Below are 26,023 nucleotides of genomic sequence, written 5' to 3'. Positions count from 1 at the left end.
GTTTCTCTGATAAATGCATGTAGAATGTCGTACATCCAATTCGAAAGAGTACTTTAAGCTTACTGCCGGTAACCATTCGATTCAATTGCCATCAGAATCCTGACTTTTTTCTGTTTTTGACGAGAGACGAAACGCAGGGTACGAAGAACAGTGATTTGTAAGGTAGAAATGCCGTTGGCGGATGCTCACATGAAAGGAATACAGTGAAAGTTTTGTATCATCCATGCCAGGAATTCGTCAAACTGCTATCTGCGTCTCTTGTTATAACCCTGACCGCTTAGGACTAACTCAGAACACATGTACATGAACAATAATATTGAAGAATAGAAGTTTTTTCTCATTTTTGGTTGAAAAGCCATTCTTATAATGACCCATCAATTTTTCCTGTAAGTGTAATTATGTATCTGTCGTACTGCATATATAATGAATAAATCTAGATATGGAAAATATTTTCCCAGTGGATTCTAAAATACATGTTTTACGTAATATTATTTTAAAATTTCATAATAATACGATTGGAGCTAATTTTGGAAAATCTGACATTGTAGTAATGTTGGTTTAATAAGAAAATTACAGCTCATCTATTTTTCTTTTTTTGCAATTCACTTGTTTTATGGGTAATTTGTATAATTGCAACTTTCAGCTATAGGTCACTTAACACTGTTAACAAAAATTGGACAATTAAAAGATCCCGTTCGCCCAAATTAGTTCCGATCGTGTTTAATGCATAATTATCTACATGAACATCGTGGAACGAAATCACGGAGCATGTGAATTTCGCGATCGATATTTACATTCTCTGTTTTTAGATCTAGAGAGGCAGAAAATAAACGTCGTCGCCAATGAGTGTAATCGTTACCGTAAAACGGTGTCCCCAGGGTACATTCAGAACCATGTCCATTAAGGTCTCTCGACAGTGTGGATGGCTAACTGCCGACACCTGCCTATCAAAATGGACTTTGGTAAACCTGAGTATACATTCTTTTTCAAATAAAAATTTCATACGTCAGATATGATTGGTTTCATCTGCCCGGCGAGACGAACATTAACCCTCGTTTTCTACCTGATGACATCATATATGACGTATATACTGCGGTGAAGCCCTTAGGTTCATACTTTTCTCACATTCCGCTGAAGTGGATTTGCAGTACCCCTGTATGTTCCCGCTGCTCGGCATGCGATGTTGGTAGTCCTCTACTGCGACGAACACACCCTCACCTACGCACATTTAGCTGTCCTATAAATTTGGCCCCGGGGAAGGGACTGGCAATGTATGAAATCAGCAGATTCAGAATGAAATGATGGGAGGATACACATGTGATATGTATGTATATATATATATATATATATATATAATAATATATATAATATATATATATATATATTATATATATATATATTATTTTTATATATATATATATATACACACACACATATATGATAATTAACAAAGACACAACAGAACCACAGTTGATTACATGAAGTCAGTTTTTTATTGATGCATCATCAAATATTTTGAACAAGTGAGTTGGGCTGGCCCATCTGATTGCCACCTAAACCCATAAGACACAAGTTTCAAAAAAGAGAAACGTTACATTCCCTGGTCAAGAAATACGAACGAGAAATCCAGAGATGAAACATCCAGACAACAGTACAATTACAGGGCAAAATTTCTACAAACTTCGGTTGAATTATGTTGGCTGGGTTTATTTTTTTGTAATATTTTTACCATTTTTTTCCTTCTGTACAAGTTGAAACTATGCCATTCAGACATTTAAGAGTTCATTTTTTTTTTCAAAATAGATTTTGAGTCACAAGCTAAAATCCCTTGACAGACAGTGCAAAAATTTTCAAGGAAAAAAAAAAATGAAAAAAAAATACACAATTGCAGAATTACATCAAGATTTGGTTTCTAAATGGTCTCTAATTGCCAAGGGAATTAATTGATTTCACGGTGTGCAATAAGCAATTAAATAACAAAGGAGTAATTCATGATTTTCTTTGTTCCATTCCAAATTCATTTCAATTTCCCCCTATTTTACAAGTTCAATGTTACAAACAGCTAAGCAAGACAGCCAAGGGCTACAAACAGGATGTCACTGGACATCTATTTTGATGTGTAAAGATAACATTGAGCAAAGATGCGACTTATAATCACTCTATGAGACTTAAAAAAAAAATTCAAACCGACCTTTGCTTTATAATTCTAGTAATTCATATTTCAAACCACCTCCCCCCTTTTTTTACCCAATCTGAGCTGATACCGTGACAACCAACACTGTACATATGTTACCATGGCAATGTGACACAACAAGCAGTGATTTTATCAACCCCTGTCTGTTTCTACCCTATCTTGCACTGCATCATGGGAAAGAGATGGCAGGCATAGAAAACGGGGGAAAAAATTTAACTGTAAAAACAAAAATAACGTATTATGCATCATTATGAACCCGTCCCTTAAAATTTAAAACAATACTGTACTTTGACATTTGCTAGTAGGGTGAGACGATGATTATTCAGAGCTTCTTCTTTTTCTCCAACAAAGAAGAAAAAAAATATTCCATAAACTTATAGGGATCTGGCCTACTCACATTTCACAAAGACCCCCAAAAATTATACTAACAAACAAATACCCAAATATTTCAATAGTAACAAAAACTATCTAGATACTTATAATAAATACTACATATGGAGGGTCTAGACATTAATCAGACCACCCCTGTACAAGTCTTGGTCTAACTTATACAAAAAAGTTATTTTTTTGTTTTATACAGGAGGTCACCATCAGTTGTTTAAAGAAATATCATTAATTGATAATCTGTACAGATAGCATTTTCTCACAAATTTTGTAAAATCACACCAGAAAAAGAAAGGAAAAAGAAAAACAAACACAAATCTCTCTCACTACTTGAAGAAATTATTCACTGATACTTAAAGGGCCATTATTTGTAACTTTTGACCATTTTTTACCGGGGAAAATTCCATGTTTGAGGCTCATATTTGTTGCAAAATGTTGTTTTACGAAGAAACAAACATGATTAATGATGTTATAGCCACATAAAACTGCTAATTTTTGTCCAAACGTGTTGCCCTTCCGAGCTCGTTTGTTGACGTCTGGCATGCTCAGCGTGCTGGGGAGAACGCAGATATGGTGACGCCGCGATCACGCCAGATGTACAAGTTCACCTTTATTGCGGGATCAAAACAACATTGCGTCGTGGATTGCCAGACATCTGGCATGCAACGTGTTCGGACAATGGACTACGACGTAAGTACCGGGCATAAGTAATGAATATTTATTTTTAAATTGCTGTTAATGGCTGGCGCAGGTGCAGAAGAATGCCTACGTTGGAATCCGCGTGTCAACAGAGTTTGTATTTCTGTCCGGACAAAATTGAAATTTTCTTTGTAAAATCACATGTTATTTAGTTGTCGGGCACGTAATGTTTCCGAATAATATGCGATTCTCTGTTATTTGACAGACTCTTCAACATGAGCCAGTGATCATTTCAATCAAAACTAACGGAAAAATCGCCAGAAGATACAGCTAATGGAACTTTAATTTTACATAGCAGCAGAGGCACAGTCATGCCTTTTTGTAACACTGAATAGCTGAAGATTATCAGGAGAAAAGAAAACTCACTAAAAGTAAAACTGACACAAAAACTGTACTTAGGTGAACGGTTTTATGGCAAGGTGTTTGTTATGTTTTCTAAAAAAAAGAGAGAAGCCATACTGGTTTGTTACAAAGCTTACTGGAGTAGAACAGTTTAGCAAGATCTGCTTACAAACAATATATTTCATGGAGAGTGTGCTGAACGTGACAATGCTCTGTTGTTTTTATACTGCACATAACATTGCAGGTAGTCTGGCAACTGTGTAAAAACTAAGTCAAAATATGGACTTTACTTGCAAGCTACGGCTGATGACCTTGACTGGGAAAACAAAAACAAAAACAAACAAGATCACTGAAAATAAAAGCAAACAAACAAATGTAAGCTCTTGCTGTCCCGTAATATACACATAAGGTCAAACACAACAAAATATGAGAAATATCATTCAACCTGAAGAAAATTACACCAACCGTGGGCTGATTCTCTGTTTTTATGTTTTCATTTTGGACATTGATAAGATTGATAAGATGATGCAAAGGCTCCGCAAAGGCTAAAGCTGGCGGAAACTAAACAAAAATATTTCATCTCTAATATCTCAGCCATATACTTCAAGTGGCATACTACAAAAAGATGGAACTGTAACTACCCTACCAACTGGCACTTGCAATACCTTGTAGGCACAGAGAGAGGGTTTTGGAGAGGGTGGGAAGCAATGGAGAGGGGAGAGGTAAGAGGTCACAACACAAGCAATGGAGATGGTTGAGCAGCTGACATTTACATAGATTTTTAAAAAATGTGGGAGGAGGGAAGAGAACGAAGGAAGAAAAAAAGAATGAAGCAGAGGATAATGTCACAGAGGAAAACAAGACAAAGACGAGTGAAATGGAAACATCGGGTACTGAAGAGAAACAAGACGATGAAAACTGTACAGATGAGAAATACTTCACATTAACCAGGATAGGGAACATTTAGGAAACATACTCAAGAATTTTTATGTCAAACGAGGCATATTTTTTGGTTTTCCTGGCTAAATTTACAGCTAGACATATTTGACAAATTTCACGCAATTCTACAGTATTGCTCAATACAAAACATGAACATACAGGAAGTTGAAACATGAGCTATCGGGAGCCTGGGTAGCATCTTCAGCTATCATACAGCACATGGACCAATTTAGTTTTTTGCAGGGAAATTATATTTAGCATTTAAACATGCTTCATGTTCCCACTATGGGCCACTTTGATCTCAGGTAAGACTCGGTACAAGCAATGCCACTTTTTACTGTACATCTCACAAATATTTGCAAGCTTTGTTGTTTTGTTTTCCATCCGTATATTTGGTGGTTGCTGCTTTTTTGCTTTGTTTTGTTTTGTTTTGCTTTGTGTGTCTTTCACACACTATCATACAAAGACTTTAGCCAAGGCGTCTGCTCCTCCGCTCGCTATATACGGTTTTGATGGATGGAACGCGACTGCGTAGATTGCCTCGTCGAACTTCTTGCGGTGCGATGTGATCTCCTGGACACACGTCTTACTGTCAAGGTTCCACAGCCGAATGGAGCAGTCATGACCTGGTTGAAAAGAAACAAAAGAATTAGTCGTCATGATGACTGTTAGTTCAGAAATTCAACAGCTTTTACGTTTCTTTGAGTTGCTCAAATCAGTCAGATTGGACCAATCTTTTGAGGGGCTGGAAGGGTTGGGTAGCTGGTGAAGGGGCAAATAAACAAAAGCATGAGACTGCTTGCACTTGTTGTAATACATGGGGAAAAAATCCTGTCAAGATTTTTAAGGGGAAAATCCCATATTTCATGTTACTGTTAAATAAATGAATGTGCTTTATGGTATCAAGAAACATAACCCTTTATTGCTCTTCAGTGTATAAGCAATTGCTAATAATACAAGACTGGTGGATCAGATAAAAACAAGGCACAGGAGAGCTTGCCAGGCCAAAGAGTCAACGTAATCAGGATGGATTGTTGTAAAAAATGAAGATATACCATGGGAGAACACGGCTCAAAAGATGCCATGTACGATAAAGCATGGACATGTAGCGGAAATCCCTTGGGTTTTATCAGGGTTACCCAGAGCGATGAGGCAAATGTTTAGAATGGAGATGAAAACCGAAGGAAACCGATGTCAGTTGGTGCAATAATCAATCATGATTGATGGATTACAGATCTGAAACTTAAAATAGATTTTGCTTGGAGTCTTGGAGTTACAGAAGGTAAATTTCTCCTTGAACCATGAAAATAATATAAGTACATATTCTAGGGACCTCTACACAAAATATGATCATTGAAAAAAAAGAAAAACCACCTGGATAAGTCCATCAATTTTTATACCCAGCACTCTAAGGAGATGGGTGTGTATGTCAGTACTTTAACAAATGAAATGTTATTTCACTCTTGGCCTGATCTTTCCATTTTGAAAAAGACTACAGATTACACATCAACCTCTGAAAAGGCTTTTCAGTCTTGGGAGCGGCGAGCTGTTCGATTCAACATAAGCTGCTGTCTCAATCAGAGAAAAATCTCTCAATAGAGAGTTTGATCCAATTTCCACCGTGGAATAAGCCGACAGATCCTGCTCAGGCTGGCATTGAGGCCAATGACTAACTGCACCGGCTTATGAAATATACAACAGGTGAAGTTTGTTCACCTTTGGGTCACGTCAATGTATGGCTTGGTGAAATTCGTGACAAGATCAGAATCATTGACTTGGCTGATCCGAATTCTGGGGATGCAGCAGGCGTGTAGCCAGTTCATTTTCCACTTGGCTGCAATTCAAGGTAAGGATGTTGCCCGCTTTTGGACTCAGTAACAAAAAATGCATCACGAATACAAACCAAATGCAGGGACAAATTTTACACACTGTGCATGGATAATTCTATTGCAACTGTTACTGGGGAAATATTGATAAATAAATTGAAGAAATGGCTATGTTGGGGAAGTAGAAGTGGGTAAAAACCTGACAAAAATTGTAAAAATTCAACAGAGCTTATCAGTGTATTCATAAAGCAAATTCTAATCAAGTTAAGCTGTAGCCTTCCACAATGGATTAACACCTACTGTAGCCTTGGGAATAGTCTGTTCAATAAAACGTCTAAACTTCACAAGGATTAATCAGAGTAAGGGTTACTGGCACGACAGTCAGGCATCAACCGATCTTTGGGAAAATGAAAACTCAGGGTGGCATTGGTATTCATTTTGGACACAAGAATTTGGATGATCAAATACGCAAACTAACTCTCTATGTCTTTGTCATGGTTTGTCTCAGCATCTCTCTTTCTCCATCTTTCTGTCTTTCAATCTCCTTGGTATCACTCTATCTATCTCATAATTTGATATCTTTGTCACTGACTGCCTGTGTGTGTGTGTCTGTCTGTCTCTTCATCTGTCTCTCTGTCTCTGTCTCTCTGTCTGTCTGTCTGTCTGTCTCTTTTCCAGGTAAGTGGCTATATGGGACAAAATATTTTATATGTATCCATATTTATATACTTTGCAATGCCATCAAATTACTGAACTATTTCTAACCATAAAATGGAACTCCTGGGGATGGTGTTACTCTCATTGAACAAAATCCTCCAATTAAATTTTTGAAAATCGATTTCAAGTGTTTTCAACAAGGTTACTAGATCTTAACACTTGACCTTGATAGAGTCAATTCCCATCACATGGTTAGCACATTAAAAGCCGCAAACCTAATCGACGCAAGTTTTGTGCATCAGTTTCTATCTACAAGGATTTACGTGTCTCATGAAAACGGACAAAAGAAATGAATTCTGACAGAGATACACTTTGAATGGATTGCGTGTTTTATCAGAGTGAGGAAGACCACAAAGGCATGAATATATCAGGCAAAACCTCCCAGTTGATAAATGTGGAATTGGACTCTCTATATGCATGGGAACTGTTAACTCACAGTATCGTTAAAGGCAATGCAATTTACACTGGACTGTATTACATACTGTAAGCGAAAGTGATAAAATAAGGGGATTAAACCTGTTTCGATAATTACACGAATAGCTTTCTTTCCCTTATGTCTTGAATGCTGTACTTTTAATGATGCGTGGGCACGACTTTCTCTCATTCCACAACCCAAGCTCCTTAAAAACCTTAACAGTTTATGGGTCAGAAGAGGGTTTAAATAAACAATGGCCGGGTCTAAGTTTTGCGTTTTCAATCATTCAGCAGACGCTTTATATGCAGCAGGTGAAACTGCATTTCCCTGGCAAATTCATGATACATTATGACCCGAGTGAGAAATAATGCAAAGTTGTATTTGGAAAGGTCTCCTTTCAGTCATCATAGCTGTGCCCAATGCCAGAGAGACACAAAAAACCCAGACGCCATGCGTATGCCCTTCAGGCTATGAACACACGAAAATCTCCCTTTTCTTAACTTAAACCTTTCTGGGCCAAACTGTAAATTCTTCTGTAGTACTCATTGTAAAATCAGCAAATAATTTCCACCCTTGGATTATTGCCACTGCGGCAGCAAAGGAATTACTGCCCCCAGCTAAAAATATTGCCTCCGCACAAACATTAGCTCCCACCGACCTTTTATCTGTTTTCTGTGTGGTTCACACCATAAATTATTCATCTGAATTGATGCAAAGCTCTACTTTGCCTTTAAGAATCACAACACAGGAATTATGTGATGAGAAAATAGATGGTGCTCCTCATTTCAAGAGCTTGGATCCACTGAGAGGTGAAGAAGCCATGCACTACTGGTACAGCAGTGTATGCTTGTGTTTTGATCCCTGTTGAATGATTACCATAAGACTCTCTGGGTACAAATCTCAATAGCGTCAAAAAGGATTAATTTAAGCTCGCAGCAAAATCATGACTATCATTGCCTATATATTTTTGTAATCAGATTACTCCATTAGACACACAGTGTTGGTACCAGATGTTTCAACAGACATTATAAGCTGACAAAAGCCGGGAACCTCTACAGAGAAAGACACTGTCTGCAGATTCTGTGACATAAAACAAATTTTTCATCTGATAGTTTGACAACATGAAAAGAAAAAAAATATCTTCCTCCTTTAACATCTTTTCTATCAATAACAGATTGGGTGAAACATGCAACAATGTGGAATAAAATACTGCAATTATACAGTGTCGGTCAAATTTGATCAGAATTGGTACATACTTATGATCAACAATAAGTGTTGTTTCTATCTGTTCAGTGCAGGAAAATTCTATGTTGATGTTATGACAATGATTTCTGCACAGTACAACCAGAAAAACAACAAGAAATATTTAAACCAGAAAAACAAGAGTGACAAAAGTAAGTAAGGTCTGAAACTTTCGGTACTGGAGGTCAACTTAAGCAACATGCATAGCAGAGAATGTTTCAACCATGGATGTACAAAAATAGATATCCATGGTTTGAGCAGGTCTGTTAATATGTCACAGTTCATAAACAATGACAGGAAATGACTAATAAGCTGTTTCAGTTACTGCCACCACTCCCACACATAATAGGTACCCTGCATACAAATAGGTTAAAGGTCAAAAACCTCTTACTCAGATGTGTGGGCTGTTTCAGTTACTGCCACCACTTCTGCACATTTGCAGGATTTCCCCTTTTTCTTACCTCATTTGCATATTTTTGACACTGACATGTTCATTTGAACAACGTCACATCTCAACCCCTGCATCTACCTGTACACCAAATACTGAGATGGTAGCTTTGGGGGTATGGGAACCTTTGCGTGTGACGGACATACATCCGCACATACATACCCACATACATACATACAGACATACAGACACCATCGACTCACCATATAAGCTCTTTTTGGTATTTATATACATACCAAATATGAGCTAATAACTGTTGATAACGTGGATCTGCACAAAAATAAGAATGTTGTCGTTCTCTTTTTAACTGTTTATGTTGTGGGTGATGATGAGTAGACAAATAATATGTGGGAAAAAAGAGACTCTAATTTTTTTGTTTGAGATATAATCTAACATGGTATCCTTGGATGTGACACATCTCGCATGGCGTGTTTCTTTTGAAACTTCATGAGTTGATAAGTTCCTTATCAACTCATGAAGTTTCAAAGGAAACACACTGATGAATTCATGAGATGTATCAATATTCACATAAAGTTGAGCATTCGATGATAGATGCAAAAGAGTGTAATAAAGTACAAAGTTGATTATGACTGAAAGACAGTCATTTTCTTTCAGTATGGGTTTCTAAAAGATTCCTATGCAAATGATTTTCAGACATTGGAGGAAACAAAGTGTGTTGCTGGCCAAGCAATGAAGATGAATAATGATATTTTCATTGAAAAGCACTCACAAGAACTGATGAGTCAGCATTTTTTCATGGGGCTTGTACATACAGAAAGAATTTTGCCGATTTGTCTTCAAACCTAGCATGGTGACACCACTTTTGAATGTGTTTACCTACTGTTTTCTCATACCAGGTCGTTTATGAAAGTTTCAATTAAATGACAGGATTACGATGAAAGTTTCATGTATCACCCTATGTAAGTCAGTGAAATTAGCTAATATTGCACTATTAGTTAGATTAAAATAAATAGAGTTTTGTGAGTTACCAACTATTACAAATATTAGCTAATATTGCACTACACACAGGTAGTCGTCAAATGTATAAATCAATAATTTATGGCTGAAAGATGATGAAAAACATCTTAACTTGCACTATAGAAATGATTAACATCTAAAATTATTACATGCTCCAACCAATTTGAGGCAATTATCAAGAGTAACCTACAGAAACACCACCGGCCATATCAAAATTGGTTTTGTGAAAGTTTTTGTTTCATGACATGACATATTACTACTGCTCTATACTTGCACCAGGGCTGTCAATGCTTTTCAGAATAGAAGGGTATAAGTGAAAGAACAGGAGGGTACAGCCTTGTGCAGAGCGAAGTGGAGCAAGGTGTGCGCACAAGCGCACAGGGGGGGGGGGGAGGCCAGGAGGGGGGTCCCCCTCCTAAAGCTGAAGCTTTTCTAATTATTCATCTTGAATTGGTGGCCTGTGGTGGCACTTTTGAGGGCAATTTACTGTCAAGTTTATTATAACTGAAGTATCAAAAGTAACATGAAATTGGATCTTGTGAAATAAATTATGAAAGATAAACAGAAGTATTACAGAGTTTATATGTTTATTGATACACCAGGTTATTATTATTTGCATACAAATTCTGTTGAATTACAACCTGCTTAATAAAGATCATAATCTGAACCATAATCAGAATCACTGGAGTACTCATCTAAGCCCAAGGCTTGTATGGCAGTACCAGCTGACAATACCTCAATATTGTGTAATTCTCAGGCTGATGAAACAGTAGCTTTGGAAACTACATCTGCAAAAACTATTTCTTCAGATGTAGCTTCAGAAACTACACCTGCAGAAACTACTTCTTAAGAAACAACATCTGCAGAAGGTAACTCAACAATTGTTATACGTTCCCATTCAAAAACAGCTAATCGTATTACAATTTAAAAAATCTTGTCCCCACTGCAAAACTGATGTTGTAACAATAACAAATTCTGATCTACCTCTGGTTGATACTGCTGTAATTTCATTTTGTCTGTTTCAAGACCTCTCCTCAGAGTTACCGACTATGAATTCCCAGTGTGAAAATTTACAAATGTAATGGGGTAAATACGAGACCATTTGAGGCAATTTGAGTAGACGCTACGTCATACAAACAATTATACTCAAGTTTACATCCGCTAATGAAATTGCATGGCTTCGTTGTCCGTCGGCCTCTCAATCGACAAGACTGGGAATACGTTGATTTATTTACGTAGTAAATCGTTGCCCGTGAAAGTTCTGATGAATATTTATTCTGATATCCCTCACAGTAGTCCGAGTTTTGTCGAAACCCACGCCGGCCAAGTAGGCTCACTACATGCATGATATATCGATATTCAAAACATGGTTTACCGCCGCACGTACATGCAAGATACCGCGAAAGTATATAGTCAAGCCTAGCTAAATTTTGTGATTGCCTTAAACATTAAAAAATGTTGGTCTTTGTAAATGATTTTGAAGGATCGGAATACCGATATTTGCTTTTGAGAAAAGATTTTGGATGTCGGAAAATATTTATCAAACTTCAATACTCGGCCCTTCGAAACAACCACAGTACACAGCATGTACTACTGTAATAATACGTTTCATAGAACGGCAGCTTGGTGCAAACAAATTCAGTGGTAGTCAAAACTCACTAAAAATTATGTCAATCCCCACAAAGTTTTTTTGCGCTGAGTAAAAGATTCTTACTCATTGTAAAGAGTGTTCACGATCTGCAAACGGGAAAACAAATAAAAAATTCCAGTCGCTACATACAGGTAATGCTATGGCACTTTGCTCAGACGCGGCGTGAAATCTACATTGCATGCTATACCATTGATGGATTGAACCCCCGATCACTGAAATTCCTCAGGAAAATAAAATGATTTACAAATATTGACATTACTTTTATCTCCAGAGCTAGTGTAAACCTTTCGGGGTCTTTTTGGACCCATAACATAAACCCAACGTGCTGTCATTCTTTTCGTGACCATATCGATCGTGTACGGCCGAAAACCAATCAGAACACGCAAAGCTTTTTGACAGTACTGATTGAAACCAATCAGAAATCAGCTACCAACGAGCCCTAGGGGCTATGCCTCTGTAGCACAGGGGCGTCCAATTGGGACAGAAAACAATTCATAACATGTGTAAGGATCATTTTTGCAGGCCTTGAATAGGGAAAACAGGCGGCGGCAAGACCTGTGTCAGATGGCGATTTGCCGACCGGTGACCGGCTTTAATTGACAGCCCTGTTGCACTCTTTTGTAAATGTTCATTCTGACTTAAGAAATGCAGTTAACTTCTACATGATGTCCGTTTTACATTGGACTACTCACAGAAAATTGTGTGTTGGAGTACATTTATAATAGGTGCACTCAGATGGCCAAAGGCTCTCAGATGAAGTACCACAATCCAACTTACTCAGCCACATGGTTCCAACACAAACTCACGAATAATAATATGAATTGATCTAAACTCACAGAAGAGAAGCCGCCATAAGAAATCAGAAGAAGGAATCTGAGGTACTTACTTCCTGATAGAAGATAAAGACCATTTGGATCGATGGATAGGCTAGTTACAGCATCTAAATGTGCCACCATACTGTGTACCATTTTACCTGCATGGAAAGAGCAATAACATATCACTGGTGTGCTAGACTGCACTACTAACTACTTTGGATCAACTATTTTTTGAATGAGACTGTCCTAATAATTATCCAATGCTACAAAAGATGAGTTTTTGTTTCTACAATGGTTATTAAACAGCACTGAAAGTATTACATGAGTGATCATACCCACAAAATATGATCCGCTTAAGATTCAGTCGGCACTAGTGATCAATTTTTCATTACATTGTATCTTTCTTGAATTCAACTTTACAGCAGCTATCCCTAAGATATCAAATATTACACTTGATGATATGGAAAGTTGGTTGAGAGTCAACACACCAGACAATATTTCCTTGGACTGTTTTTCTCTTTTTGAGTGAAGTGTGTTGAACACATTACATTACACATTTCAACGAACAAACATACATTACACATTGCACAGAACAAAACTGATTTCTTGTCTTATGTTTTCCTCACTAAATAGTCTCACACCACCATCAGACAACACAAAATGACACTGCCCTCAACGTCTCTGTGAAGAATGCAATACAAACATGGTAAAAATATACCACAAGAGGGTGCTCTGACTTACCTGAATTGTTATCAAAGAATCTAATGTGTCTGTCTTCATATGCAGCAATAGTAATTGGCAAGGTGGGATGACTGACTACTTTGTTGATCTGGCAACATTCAGCATCTGTAAAAATTTGAGTGAAAAGAATGATTAAAGGTTGACAAATGACATAAAAACTACAAGGGCTGACAGAAGCTTAAATGTCGATTTTGAAGGCTCACATTGATATCTATACCAAAGAAATAGGAAGATTTATCGAGAGAAATGATGTAGAATACACACTGATAGTTTGATTGAAAATTACATGAATCAGTCAATGTTGTGATGAGCCAAGTTTAAAAAACTTCAACAGCTGAAGCTCGGTTATTGAACCACTCTTTTTAAGTGTGGGGGGCCGGGGTTTAGCCGAATGATTTGATTGTGATGTCTTTGCTAGGTGACTAGGTGATTTGACTGTGATGTCTTTGCTAGGTGACTCGGTGCTGTACGTTGTGAGTTTATTCAAATCCCATCAAGAATTCACTAAATTTGACCTACCTGCAGGTTGTGCATTTTCAAGTCTGAGTACGGGCGTGGCAGTTTCAAGATCATAAAGTACGGCAGTAGCTGAAGTGTAACCGGTCACCATCTGGCTTGGATCACAGCGAACAAAGTCAACAGAAGTAGGCGTCCCATCATCTGAGGCAACAGAGGGGAAAACATTGAGTTAGGATTATGAAGAGCAGTGTATAGATGAAGTGGATAACACATCGGTATCAATTGTCTGTGGCCACAGTTGGTATCCCACTAGTAGTTCTGAGTACGGAAGCTGAGGAGTAAGGACGGTTTTCTTTGCCAAGTTTGATATTGGCACAGCTTTTAACACTATGAAATCCTTCACATCTTAATAATTCACCACACACAGCTACACCATGTACATTTTACATCAAACATCAATTGTGTTTATTCCTTTTTTGTATCAAAGGTTGACGAGACCTTTGGGATTTCTTAAATGCTCTTAGTGAGAGGATTTAACACCGACTGGCAACATTTTGTTCAGAATCAGAAAATCTTTTCTAATGGCATTATATGATCAGCTGTTGTCAGTCCAAGTCACTAATAATGCTCACAAGATGACACGATGTCACTTACAGGGCATCCACACAGACATTTATAACAGCAACAACATTGTGAGTTTTGTCAAAGAGGATTTTCCAAAGTCTTACTGATACCTTTAATACTAGAACGTCACTCAACAATGCTAAAAGAAATCACACTCTTTCCGTGTTATCCACCATTGTGACAGTGACAAACCATCACACAACTGTTTCATTAAACCACAATAACGGGCAAAACCTCTTTGACAGATGCATGCTTTCCGAGTTCCAATTTTCTGTGCTGTTCTTGCATTTTACAAAATAGACTAACCGAGACTCTATGATTTTTCCTGTTACCTTACACACAAATTTTTTCTTCATTTCTTTAAATTTTCGTAGTGAGGAAAATTCACTGATCTTACTGTTTTGAGTATGTGTCAATTCCTGATTGTGGAACAATGTCTTGTGCTTAAAATACACTAAAACTTCAGTCAATGTAACTTAATCATGCTATATACTGAAACTGTTTGGTCACTACGCATTTCACTGAATAATACATGGCAAACTTTTGTGTAACAACATTTGGGAGAGGGAAGGGAGGGGAGGGGTGGTGGGGAGAGGAGTATGTCCAGGAATTTAACCTACCCTTTTCCCCTGTGTATGAGTTAAGAAGTGGCGTTTTACTTTGCGGACTCCAGAGCTTAACTGTATTGTCAGCTGAGCTTGATAATAAATGATGTCTGGTTGAATCATAGGCTAAGTCCCATATGGCATCAGTGTGTGCTATGAGTGTGTCTGTTAAAACACCAGGTTCTGTAGAGGAAATACGAAATAAAAACTGATGATGTATTACATATATCAACATCTTTACAAGCAGAAGGCTAGCATTATGAAGGGTTTTTCACTTGGTTTGGAAATCACATTGTTTTGTTTGAACAGAATTCTGAAAAGACAGGTACACTGTAATTTTCTCAGCAAGGTGTTTGAGGGCGCTATTTCAGGCTAGCCATTCTGTTGGTTTTGAAATTAATTTTGCACAAGTTTGATTCACCCTGACAAAATTTCTTTATAAGATTTGCATGGTATGAAAAGAAGTTGAAGCCATACTGCAAAACTGTGTTCAAAACATTTTTTCATATATATAATTCTTGCCTTGTCTATTGTATTCAGTCCTGCCATAAATTTTACCAATAACTAAGATGGAGTGAAAGTTTCAAAAAAATAAATGTAGAAGAGTGGCTTTTATCAAGTAAGTTTATCAGCAACAGATTGGGCAACATAAGTATCTGTAAACCCTCTGAGTGCAAAAGTCAATTTTGTCACCTTTATAAAATGTATGGTAACCCAGACAATGTTTGTTCAGGTCCAAACTTTTTTTTCAGAGTCTTCAAAAATTTTGATTACAAATTGTAGGCTATGAAAAGTACTGTCCATTTGGTCAAAAATTATTAAGAGAATTACAGAAAAATTCATAAAATTTGGTAAAACATTTCACTTAAATTTTGGTGGGAAAAATTATAGTAATCAAAGGGTAAAGCACTGTCCAGAGGGCAGATTAAAATTCTCATTCTACATACCATATGAATCAAAGGGATCAATATTTGATCCTGGTATATTCCAACACCTGATAGTAGCATCTGTACCACCGCTGTAACACTGGTCACCATTGGCACTCATTACTATAGATAACACTGCACCTCTGTATGAACAAACAAACAATCACAGGATAAAAGAAAATATTGGGAGGTCAGAAATCTTGCAAAAATTTCCTTGATTTAATGGTTTCCTTTATCTAGAAAGAACCATTTCTTTTCACTTGGGAAAGTATTGGCTTAATGTCAAAGTAATATTACTTAAAATGCTTTTCCACTGGAGCATTCACATGATGCCCACTCACCCTCTCATACTGACAAGATATGACATCTTGGCTGGAAAACAGCGCCCTCTCCTGGCACAAACAAGGCCACATCAAAGGATGTACCTCTTTTAGGGTCCTCTGCAATGGTAAACCTAGGTTTTGAAGCAATAGTTCATTTAAGGTATTTTGGTCACCAAAACTGACTTAGAGAGGACTCTTTACTTACACATGAGCTCTAAAGGTGTAAATTGGTTCCACATCGAGAGAAGCACTCTTCTTTGCAGGAACTGTTTTCTCTAGATTCCATAACTTTAGGGTATGGTCCTCGGAAGCTGTTATGAGTACCGGCTCCACCGGATGAAATGTTAGCGCCCTCACACCATCAAAGTGACTCCGAAGTGTGTATTTCGGATTCCAGGTTTTCCTGAATGCTTCCTTGTTGGATGTTGAGATCTGAAAAATTAAGAAAAGAAAAAGAAATTCTTTCTTAAATGCTGTGTCAGATATTTCACAGACCACAGCTCCACTGAAATCTGCATCTGGTCGTTTACCCCGGCAAGCACTGCACCCTATATGAATATACAATGAAACTAAATACATACATACATTACATGTACATTACGTGATGATAGAGACTGGGAAAAAAAGAACATTTACTCATGCATTTATGGTACCCATTCAGTGATAGCTAAACTGAGAAGGTTGTCGCACTGTGGTTGTCATGGTTTGAAATTCGTTTCAGAAGATAAGATCTATGAATACACTAGTATGCTGGTACACCATGCTTTGATGTAGTGTTCACCTTGGTTTTCCAAATTGTTTAACTGATACTAGGTGAATAAGGTTGCCTAATTACATTATTTTCACAAATATGTACTCTCTTTTTATAGGTTTTTTGTTCCACAACAACACTTAATTTTTACAAAACTGAAAAACAAATAAGATAACATATTTTCAATGTCGCTGTGCTTTAAAGACAACATGAATTGGGCATGTTCTTTTTCGCTAAAAAATCTTTCTAAACCCCCTCCTTTAAAGCCAACACACTAGTAATCCCTGCAATAAGTTAGATATAAGATTATGTCAACAGTTAAATGCATTACTCGTTTTTAGCATTTTTGGGGGTTAAGGGTCAGAAATATGTATTCATAAAATCACAAATTATCCGTAATAGATATTGATTTCAGGCTCTGAAAGATTTTTAGCGAGTACATGTTGGTAACAATACATACAAAGAAATAAAAACAGAAGAAAATCCACTGATTCCGTAAACTCTATTAGTTCTGAAATAAACACTTGCAGAGGTTCCACTGAGTATGTAGATTTGAAATAAAATACAGTGGGGGTAACAATGGATTTGTATAAAGTTTGAGATGAAAGAGCCTCCCATGAAATAACTGTTAACCATGGTGGAGGTGCCACTATGCACAAAATGTTGTAATCAGGTTTTCAGGTTTAGGAGAGTACTATTTGACAAGCAGAGGGTAGACATAGGAAAACTGAAATGCCGATAGGTACTGTTCACTGTCCCTGTGTTGAAGTCAAGGCAGGTTTACAAAGGGTGTGAAGACCTGTTTTGTTGGCTACTCCCCTATCTTTTGTGACAATATAGGTCACACAAAAAGTGACAGAACTGAACACGCTATGTTATGAAATAGTATTTTATCCTTATAAAGAAACTGTGCATTACTTTACCGGTAACTGTGCAGAATTCATACATGTTCATACACTACAACTGCAATGGGTAACATAAAATTTTACAAAATTATAAACAAGTTAACATAACCATTTCTACAGTACTTAATACACGAATAATAAAACTGAAAAAGAGATACATAGACAATTAATGTGGAAATAAAAAGAAAAAACATATGAATGAATGAAGGAACAAACACAAGACAACAAGAACAGGTTGAGCTTGGATGGTGCAGTCCAGTGCATTGCTTTTGGTTGAGTGCATTACTTGGAGGGGTGTACATTTTTGGTAGTTTTCTGTACTCACATCACATCTGAGTGGCTCAGCCTCATCAGTTACCGTAAGTCCTGCCAGTTCACCGAGTCCTACTTGGAGAGCTGTCTCAAGAGCTAGGTCTGCATTGGATACAACATAAAACAGCATTGGAGTTTGGTTATGTTATTGTGCATTTCTAGAGGGTTGAGTGTGAAAAAACTTACATCATAGGTCAACGCCTCGGCCTCATTTGTGACTGACAGACCGGCCAGATCGCCCAGCCCCAGTGCCGTCTCTAGGGCCAGCACCTCGGTACCGATGACGCCCACCATGGGTCGTCTGGACCCTGGACCAAATGACATGCTGCCACCTAAGGGGACATCTGGGTGGTAAATTAACAACGATGCCTCAGATCAAAATGATCACATGCAAGGTGTCTGCTCAGAGAACAGTACAGTCACATTTGTAAAAAATAATTCATGTGAATTCAGTATCCTCCCAAACACACAGATCCTGTGTAAAAACCATTCACACAATACACAATATGGATGTACACATAAACACATGCCTACTCCCACATACATAATGTACATAAAATTATGCACATGAATTCACACATAACACACAAACATGAACGTCTTCTTCCAAACAAACTAACACATTCATACTTAGATTCATCATAATACTGTAAACCTGGAAAATTTTCGTGAATGAGAAATTTGTGCAAATTTCATGAGAATCTAAAAATATTGAAAACAATTCAACAATGAATCTATTTTACTGAAGCATACAACATGTCCCATGAATCAACACTATCATCATGGTGGAATATCCGGAATAGTGAGTCAATCATTGCAGAATGATATTGTAACAAAAAAGAAAATAATTTTGTCATAGTTTCTCCAATAAAAACGATATCTTGCTGGATACATGTAGGTATACTGAAAGTGCTGGGACACGTCAACGCCAGAGTGACTGTTACTATTGGTACCTGTGAATGTTAGCTCCATGCAATGAGGTTGCTGATTTGATGCAACATGTTTTAAATGATTGGCAAAATTCTCAGAAACTTATCAAAATAGTAAAAACATGGGAATTTTCTTTTAAATGGTGGTTCACAAATCACCTACTGAGTGAAAGTTGACCAAATCCCCTAAATCACACAACTGATAAATACAGAATTTTGTCGGTGTATGAAATCTCATAAGAACTGAGACTTTGAGTAATCTCACGAAAACAGAGACTGTTAATAATTACTATCAGCTACTACACTGCTGGTTAGATTATCTCTGAAAAAGTTTCATATTTATGTACTGCATAATGTTGTTTAAAGGAAATTTTATCAAAGTGCAACCTGAATTTCTCCATAAAACTGATTGAGAAATCAAACCAGCAAACATCAAAGGATTATCACAAAGCTTGTCTTCATCAGCCATTTTACTATTCTACAAGGTCTTTAAAAGATCGGGTGAATATAATATGTCAATGTAGCATTGGAAATACTGACTATTAACAGTGACTGTGGGAAAAAGATTCAATAACTTCAACCTAACCATGCCTGGTCCTCAATGTTATAAAAGTTGCATATTTGTTGTGCTTACCCATAGTTTACTGGAGGGGGGGGGGGGGGGGGGGGTGGTTAAAATTTACAAGATGGGCGCAAGGAGCATATATACGACAATTGTCAGTTTGTGAAGGAAAAGGAGATTCATCAAAATCAAAATATGAAAATTAATTGTTGCAAAATGATTGTGCCAGACAAATTCGTGAAAATTTCTTGTCGCAAAAATTTTCTGATTTACAGTATACAGATGTATATAAACCTTACCCTCTACTTACTGATGTGCATGCATGCCATAAATACAAATCTACATAAGTCAATGTCAAGAACTGAAATTTTTCAGTGAGCTGATGTATTGTTCAACTTGTGTGTATATAGCTTTCAGGAAATTTAAAATAAAGATTTGACATGTGAACTTAACAAATAAGTCAGCATTTTCTGACACAACAAGGATAGCATAAATGTTATCTTCACAAACAAGTTGGCAATACCTTGGTTGCCCAACATCATAAAGTAGCTCTGAACTGCTCTGGCTATGGGACAGAGTTTGAACTAGCTAGATCTGTTAGTGCACACCTGCAGATGGACAAGCTATGGCTGATGTACACCCTCACAGGCAGCATATGCACATACACCATTTGAACATGCTGAATACATGCAAACATTTCTGAAGATCTGATCTGCTAGCAAGTACCACAATGACATGATTTAACCCAACACTTTCCGTCACCTCTTACAAATGCAACAAATCACCCAATAAGCTCATTCATTTTTAATGCGTGCGAAAGCTGACACAATTGAATAGCCGCAGATGTGATTACCTCCTTCTTCAGGTAGATCAAAGTCTGGTCTGTTTGGCGGCCCTTCAGAGCCAAGGGCAAGCTCATCTTCTCCTTGAAGGTTTGCTAACATAGACTGAAGAGTACTTCTTTTTGGACCTAAGAGGAAGAAAAGAAAAGTGGTTTGTTAGTGAACTTGGAGTAATCAATGTATAATGCGTATGTAATGATAAATGGAAATTATATATGAGTATCTGCAATATCCTGATGACTGATCATGATGAAGAGTAATCCTCAATGAATATGAATCTAAAATTATCATATACAATACATTTCCTGGCAAATGATTTACAGCAAGACCAGGGAATGATGGCTCCACACTGTGTTGTATTATAATTGAATATTATCCTAGGGGGTACATTTCTACTTCATGAAAGGCCCCCTAAGGATAGCAGATGAGTATCATTGGGACAGCTGGATGCATCGCTAGTACTCTTCAGGTGTGCCTGATTCTCTGCTGCAGATAAACAGATCAACTTAACAGCTATGTATGGCACTGTTAAAGGTCAGCGTTCAAAATAGTGAACTATACAACGACTGAGACCACGGTTGAAGTACCAGAATTTTGAAACCTTAACATGTTTGTGTCAACGATTTGCAGACTTACGTTGTACAGCTTTCTTTCCCTTCCTGGCTTTCTTGTATTCTTCTTTTAGTTTATTTATAACACTTTGATCTACACTACCCCACTCTTCACTGGTTGGTGACAGATCACCTTTCTTGTCTGAAGGAAGGACATAGATCAAAATTGTTGTCAGTGTGGGATCTCTGTGATGTGCATGAATGAATAAAAAAGCATGGTCTAAGAATGGAGTGTTTCAACCAGCGTCAATAGAGGGACTTGTGTGGCCAGATGAACTCCTTTGTTTAGGGTTACAGTATGTGTACTAATGAAAACTATCTCTACAAGGCAATGTTTTGAAACTACCAGATGATACATGGTGACTCTTCAGGAGGCAGGATAATACCGACATACCGCTTGGGGCAAAATTACACACCTAACAAAAACCACCATTCAATGGTGTAGTTTCAGTTCCTGTCAATCAAATGAATGGGGATGACTTTGTTTGTCAATTGACAGCCGGACCAAACTTGTCATGGTGAAAATTGTGAGAAACATTTTATTGTGTTTCTCAGTACTTGACATCTTGGAATATTCAGTGAAGATGTGATTTATTTGATGTCAAGGGTCAACTTTGAAGGAAATGAAAATATTCAGGATTGGCTAAGTTTCAAATCTACAGTAAATGCATGTACACACCACATTCCCATCATGCACAAGTGCAGTATTATGACATATATCCATAGACTAGTAGCCGGAATTATGCAAATGTATGTAGAGACAGTGGTTGCAGTATGAAAACACTGACGAATGTCTCTGGAGAGGGAAGGCTTGGCTTGGGACTCTTGCTGAGAAATATTCTTGTCCAATTTTCTTATCATATGCACTGAACCATTGGAGCATGAAGAGCACTGCTAATTTTGGATGGGACACACTTGGCTGGGTTTGTCTCCTTGACAAGGCTCTTGGATGAGGCGATGTGATATTCTTTCATTTAGAGATGGGCCCATGCTGAAGTTTTGTTTTTGTGAAGCCACAAACCACTTAATACTAGTTTTGACATTGAAACACAAACAACTTGTTATAATTGTACACTGTGAGGGATTTTTAGAAAAGTTCTGCTCATCTCATCCACTGAAGCACAGCAAATTACACTCTTTTGCTGAACTGCATATACATCTTTGCTGAGCAGTGCCCGATTGGAAACCAAATTTATGTGCCTGGATTTTTCTGGTGTCTTTCACTTCCTGTACACACAATCCCCTTGTTCTTATTAAGACATCAAAACTGTATGTTCATGCCACAGCTTACTCAAACACCATTTGCAATTTTTGTCCTTTTCCTACAGCTTATGAGGGTTGCAACTCTGTGTTGAAAGTCAACATTTGCCAACAGCAGCACGACACATTTTTTTTCATAAAGTCTCCTGACAGGGCACTGAATTAGATTATATACACATGCCAAGGGAACTGGCTTGAAGACATCTTTCATGCTAAATCCCGCGTGAAATATCTGCTACAATCTGAGATGACTTGGCTCAGACGATTTTATCAGTCTCAAAGGGGAAAGAAATTCATGTAATGTTATCAGTAGAGTGTGGCTACAAATTTTAAGTATTGAACACATCCAGCACACATTCATGTATTTGACTGGCTTGTTTACAGTGTTGGGTACATTTCATATATATTTGTGCAAATATTAGACAGTATCCCATGATACATCATACCGGTACTTAATCTTTGTGAATTTAGTTCTGTGCGAATCTCATGTGATGAAAACAGGTACAATATCTGGTGATTTTGAATATCTGTGTCTGGAAAGTCATCTTATGTAGTATTGAATTAGATAGACAATCTACACATTCTGTGGATTCAAAATTTTTGGTTTCAGATGATATATGTGTGTGTTACAATGAATCAGTGATATCTTTTTCTGAACAATAAATTTGAAATAAATCTGAACGGCATCTTTTTCGCTTTGCACAATGGAGAACATCTATAAAACAAGTAAATACATCTACAGACGTTACGGGGCTGTTGACAGTCTTATTTGACTGTATGCTTGTAATTTTTCCTTTATATCATTAAACTTGGTGTCAATCTATGCACCTTTTTCAGCTTTTTCAACATTCAATTAGCCACACTTCATTTATGCAAATTCTCCTGGTCAATTTACATTCCGGTAGATTGACCTTCAGGCATAGTTTTGCTCTTGCACATTCACCTTGAGCTGTATATGTACATCTTGCACAGTAAAAACATTACGATGTATCCCTTCCCACTTTTATAACATGTATCCATGCACTTTTACTAGTGAGAGAGGGGGGATATTTTGATATAGAGTTTTATTTCCACACATACCTAGGGCCCATTCTTCACCAGCTCCCTCCCCGGCTTCCTGTACAAGGAAGTCAAATTCTGCCAGGGCTTCTTCTGTCTCTGCGTCTGCAGCTAGAACGTCATCCATTCCAGCCATGCTTTCATTGCCAATCATTGTCTGGGAAAAAAAGCAAATCAATTTTTGGAATCTGTTTAACATTAACATGACAAGTTAAACTGACAGTCAAATTGTAACCTTTTTGAGTTTTCCAAATAGTGCATTAGGGAGGCAACATCAGCCTTACTAGTAATCTTGTAGCATCTGACAGTTTACAAGCTAAACAAGCAACGTCGACAGTACCAGTAATTAATCTACTAAATGTTAGCCATATCTATGAAATTACCAGAACTGAGTATATAATTGTACAATCAGCTCAGAGGATCAGTTCAAAAGCTAACACATCATCACTGTAATACTATCCTCATGAATTATGAAAGTCTACACACTGCAGACACCTTCATTGTATCATGCATAACATTCAGGGTTGAGGGTAATTCTTATTCCATGGTACATGTAACAGAATTAAAGTACAAGTGATGCTGATTTTAGAAAATTATCTGTATCAACGCAATGTACAAGACTGTTCAAGAACCTTGTAAAGCCATACAATAATTTTTCAAAGCAAAACTCACATGCCTCAAAACAGGCTCTGACAATAATCTCAATGCAATCAGGAGATTTTGCTTGACTTGGTTGCTTAAGCTCCATTGTGTACATGCATGCACATTGAGCTTGATGTGAGCAGTAGTTGATTTCTATACTGATTTCTAACAAACTTTTTAAAGTTGCGAGAGGAACTCACCTTTTTCTTTTTAATAATTGTACCCATTTTGTTAGCTTCCTCTCTCTCTTCTGATTCGTCATCTGCTGAGCCGCCATCGCTGTCGTCCTCTGCCTCGTCCTCGATTGTTTCAGATGAAAGGAAATCAAACGTTGAAAGAACTGATGCTTCATTGTCTAGAATGCCCTCAGCTGACGTTATCCTCTTCTTCTCCGGAGTCCTGTACAGACAAAAAGAAACAACATTAAGTTGATAGCATTTGTCATATTTACTGTTAGTGGGCAGTGATCTTTCACGTAAATCAACATGAAAATGAGAAATGCATTAGCAAAGGTAAGTGTGGAGATCATAGGTTTTACATAAACTTTATAATCATGTTTTATCATGGCAGCTGGACAGACAGGAACGGTTTCAACCTGTCTCACTGCCTGTGAACATCTGTTGCGGTATACTGCACAAATTTTGTGCATGACTGAGAAAGTCCCGTTCTCAGTTTTGTAATGAACATATTTGGTTCAGTGAGTTTTTCACGAAGTTATCGAGATTGTTGGGACATCAACACACAAGAGAAGTCTAGCGGGATTGTAACATGTTTAACCCTTTGAGTGTCAATGTCAATTTTTGTTGCCTTTATACAACATAACGCAAACATTTTTTTCCAGATCTAGACAATTTTTTTCTGATTTTTTCCCACAATTGGTCAAAAAGAGTAGCCCATAAAATTGTATGTCCATTTGATCCAAAATCAAGGAAAAAATACAGGAAAATTCATAAAAATTGGTAAAATGTCGACTGATATTTTGGGGCTAAAATTATGGTGCTCAAATGGTTAAGTGAATCAACACATCAACATACATATAGGCATTCATGTTTTTGGTATTTTCGACATACAATGCAAGTTATGGCCCTTTTTTGGTCTCACCTTTTGGTTCCTGTTATTTGTTCCCCTTGTCTTGTTGGTTTGCTGTCGCTGTCCCCATTGACAATCGGTGCTATATTTTGATTTTCAATGTCCAGATTGGATGTATTTGTTTCGTTACTCGTTAAACCTAACAACGACCGAACCCTAGAGGACCGTACATCTAATATTGTGTCTGTGTAACCAATTTCTTGTAAATATCTGTGAGGGAAAAAAACTCAGTTTTTTACAAACAGTGTCATTGTTACATCAGGTTGTTTTAGTTACATGTTTTGGTTACAATGTGTTTTTCAGTCTCAGCTGCCTTCTTACTTGACAGGGTCAATGTCCTCCAAGATACCTTAGTTTCTCCCGGGAGGATTTTTTCCCTAACACAACATTTCCAGAAAGTTCTTCATCATTCTTTTGCTTGTTGTAAGAGCCATCTAGCAGTTCAAAAAAAATAACAATGGGCATATTTCTTGATCACTGAACTGTGGACAAGCTGGTGACCCTCCTTTCACAACGCAATGCCCAGTTGTTGCAGTGAAGCATGAACGATGATAAAAACCACATCTTTACAGCACCACAAACTTCAGTAACTTTAAAGCACATTACAATTTACAGTGTAATAATATGCATTCTGCAGTTCAATCATTTCTAAAACTTACATTTGGCGTTTTGGACAGTATGAAATATTTTGAGAGTGATTGCTTTGAATATGCTGTCTAGTTCCTTATTCTTG

At 37.3% G+C, this 26,023-nt stretch overlaps 1 protein-coding gene across 2 annotated transcripts in view; it reads right to left on the bottom strand.

The window, feature by feature from the left end:
• Window positions 1-1,474: 1,474 nt before the first annotated feature.
• Window positions 1,475-26,023, bottom strand: part of LOC139149393 (striatin-3-like) — a 39,925-nt gene continuing 15,376 nt past the window's right edge. The window contains exons 5-17 of one of the 2 annotated variants that reach the window (XM_070721125.1): window positions 25,303-25,500; window positions 24,402-24,600; window positions 23,581-23,716; window positions 21,266-21,382; window positions 20,641-20,757; window positions 18,483-18,640; window positions 16,534-16,760; window positions 16,027-16,148; window positions 15,095-15,262; window positions 13,911-14,051; window positions 13,392-13,496; window positions 12,722-12,808; window positions 1,475-5,184 (exon numbers count right to left, since the gene is read on the bottom strand). In XM_070721125.1, the coding sequence (XP_070577226.1) occupies window positions 5,015-5,184; window positions 12,722-12,808; window positions 13,392-13,496; window positions 13,911-14,051; window positions 15,095-15,262; window positions 16,027-16,148; window positions 16,534-16,760; window positions 18,483-18,640; window positions 20,641-20,757; window positions 21,266-21,382; window positions 23,581-23,716; window positions 24,402-24,600; window positions 25,303-25,500 (1,945 nt within the window). In that variant the 3' untranslated portion in view covers window positions 1,475-5,014. Of the gene's footprint in view, window positions 5,185-12,721; window positions 12,809-13,391; window positions 13,497-13,910; window positions 14,052-15,094; window positions 15,263-16,026; window positions 16,149-16,533; window positions 16,761-18,309; window positions 18,399-18,482; window positions 18,641-20,640; window positions 20,758-21,265; window positions 21,383-23,580; window positions 23,717-24,401; window positions 24,601-25,302; window positions 25,501-26,023 lie in introns of both variants that reach the window. The other variant, XM_070721126.1, reaches the window with a different exon arrangement.

Source organism: Ptychodera flava, chromosome 14 (genome assembly GCF_041260155.1).
Source record: "Ptychodera flava strain L36383 chromosome 14, AS_Pfla_20210202, whole genome shotgun sequence".
NCBI lineage: Eukaryota > Metazoa > Hemichordata > Enteropneusta > Ptychoderidae > Ptychodera > Ptychodera flava.
The sequence above is the reverse complement of the archived record's forward strand: the minus strand, read 5'-3'. Positions and strand labels throughout refer to the sequence as shown.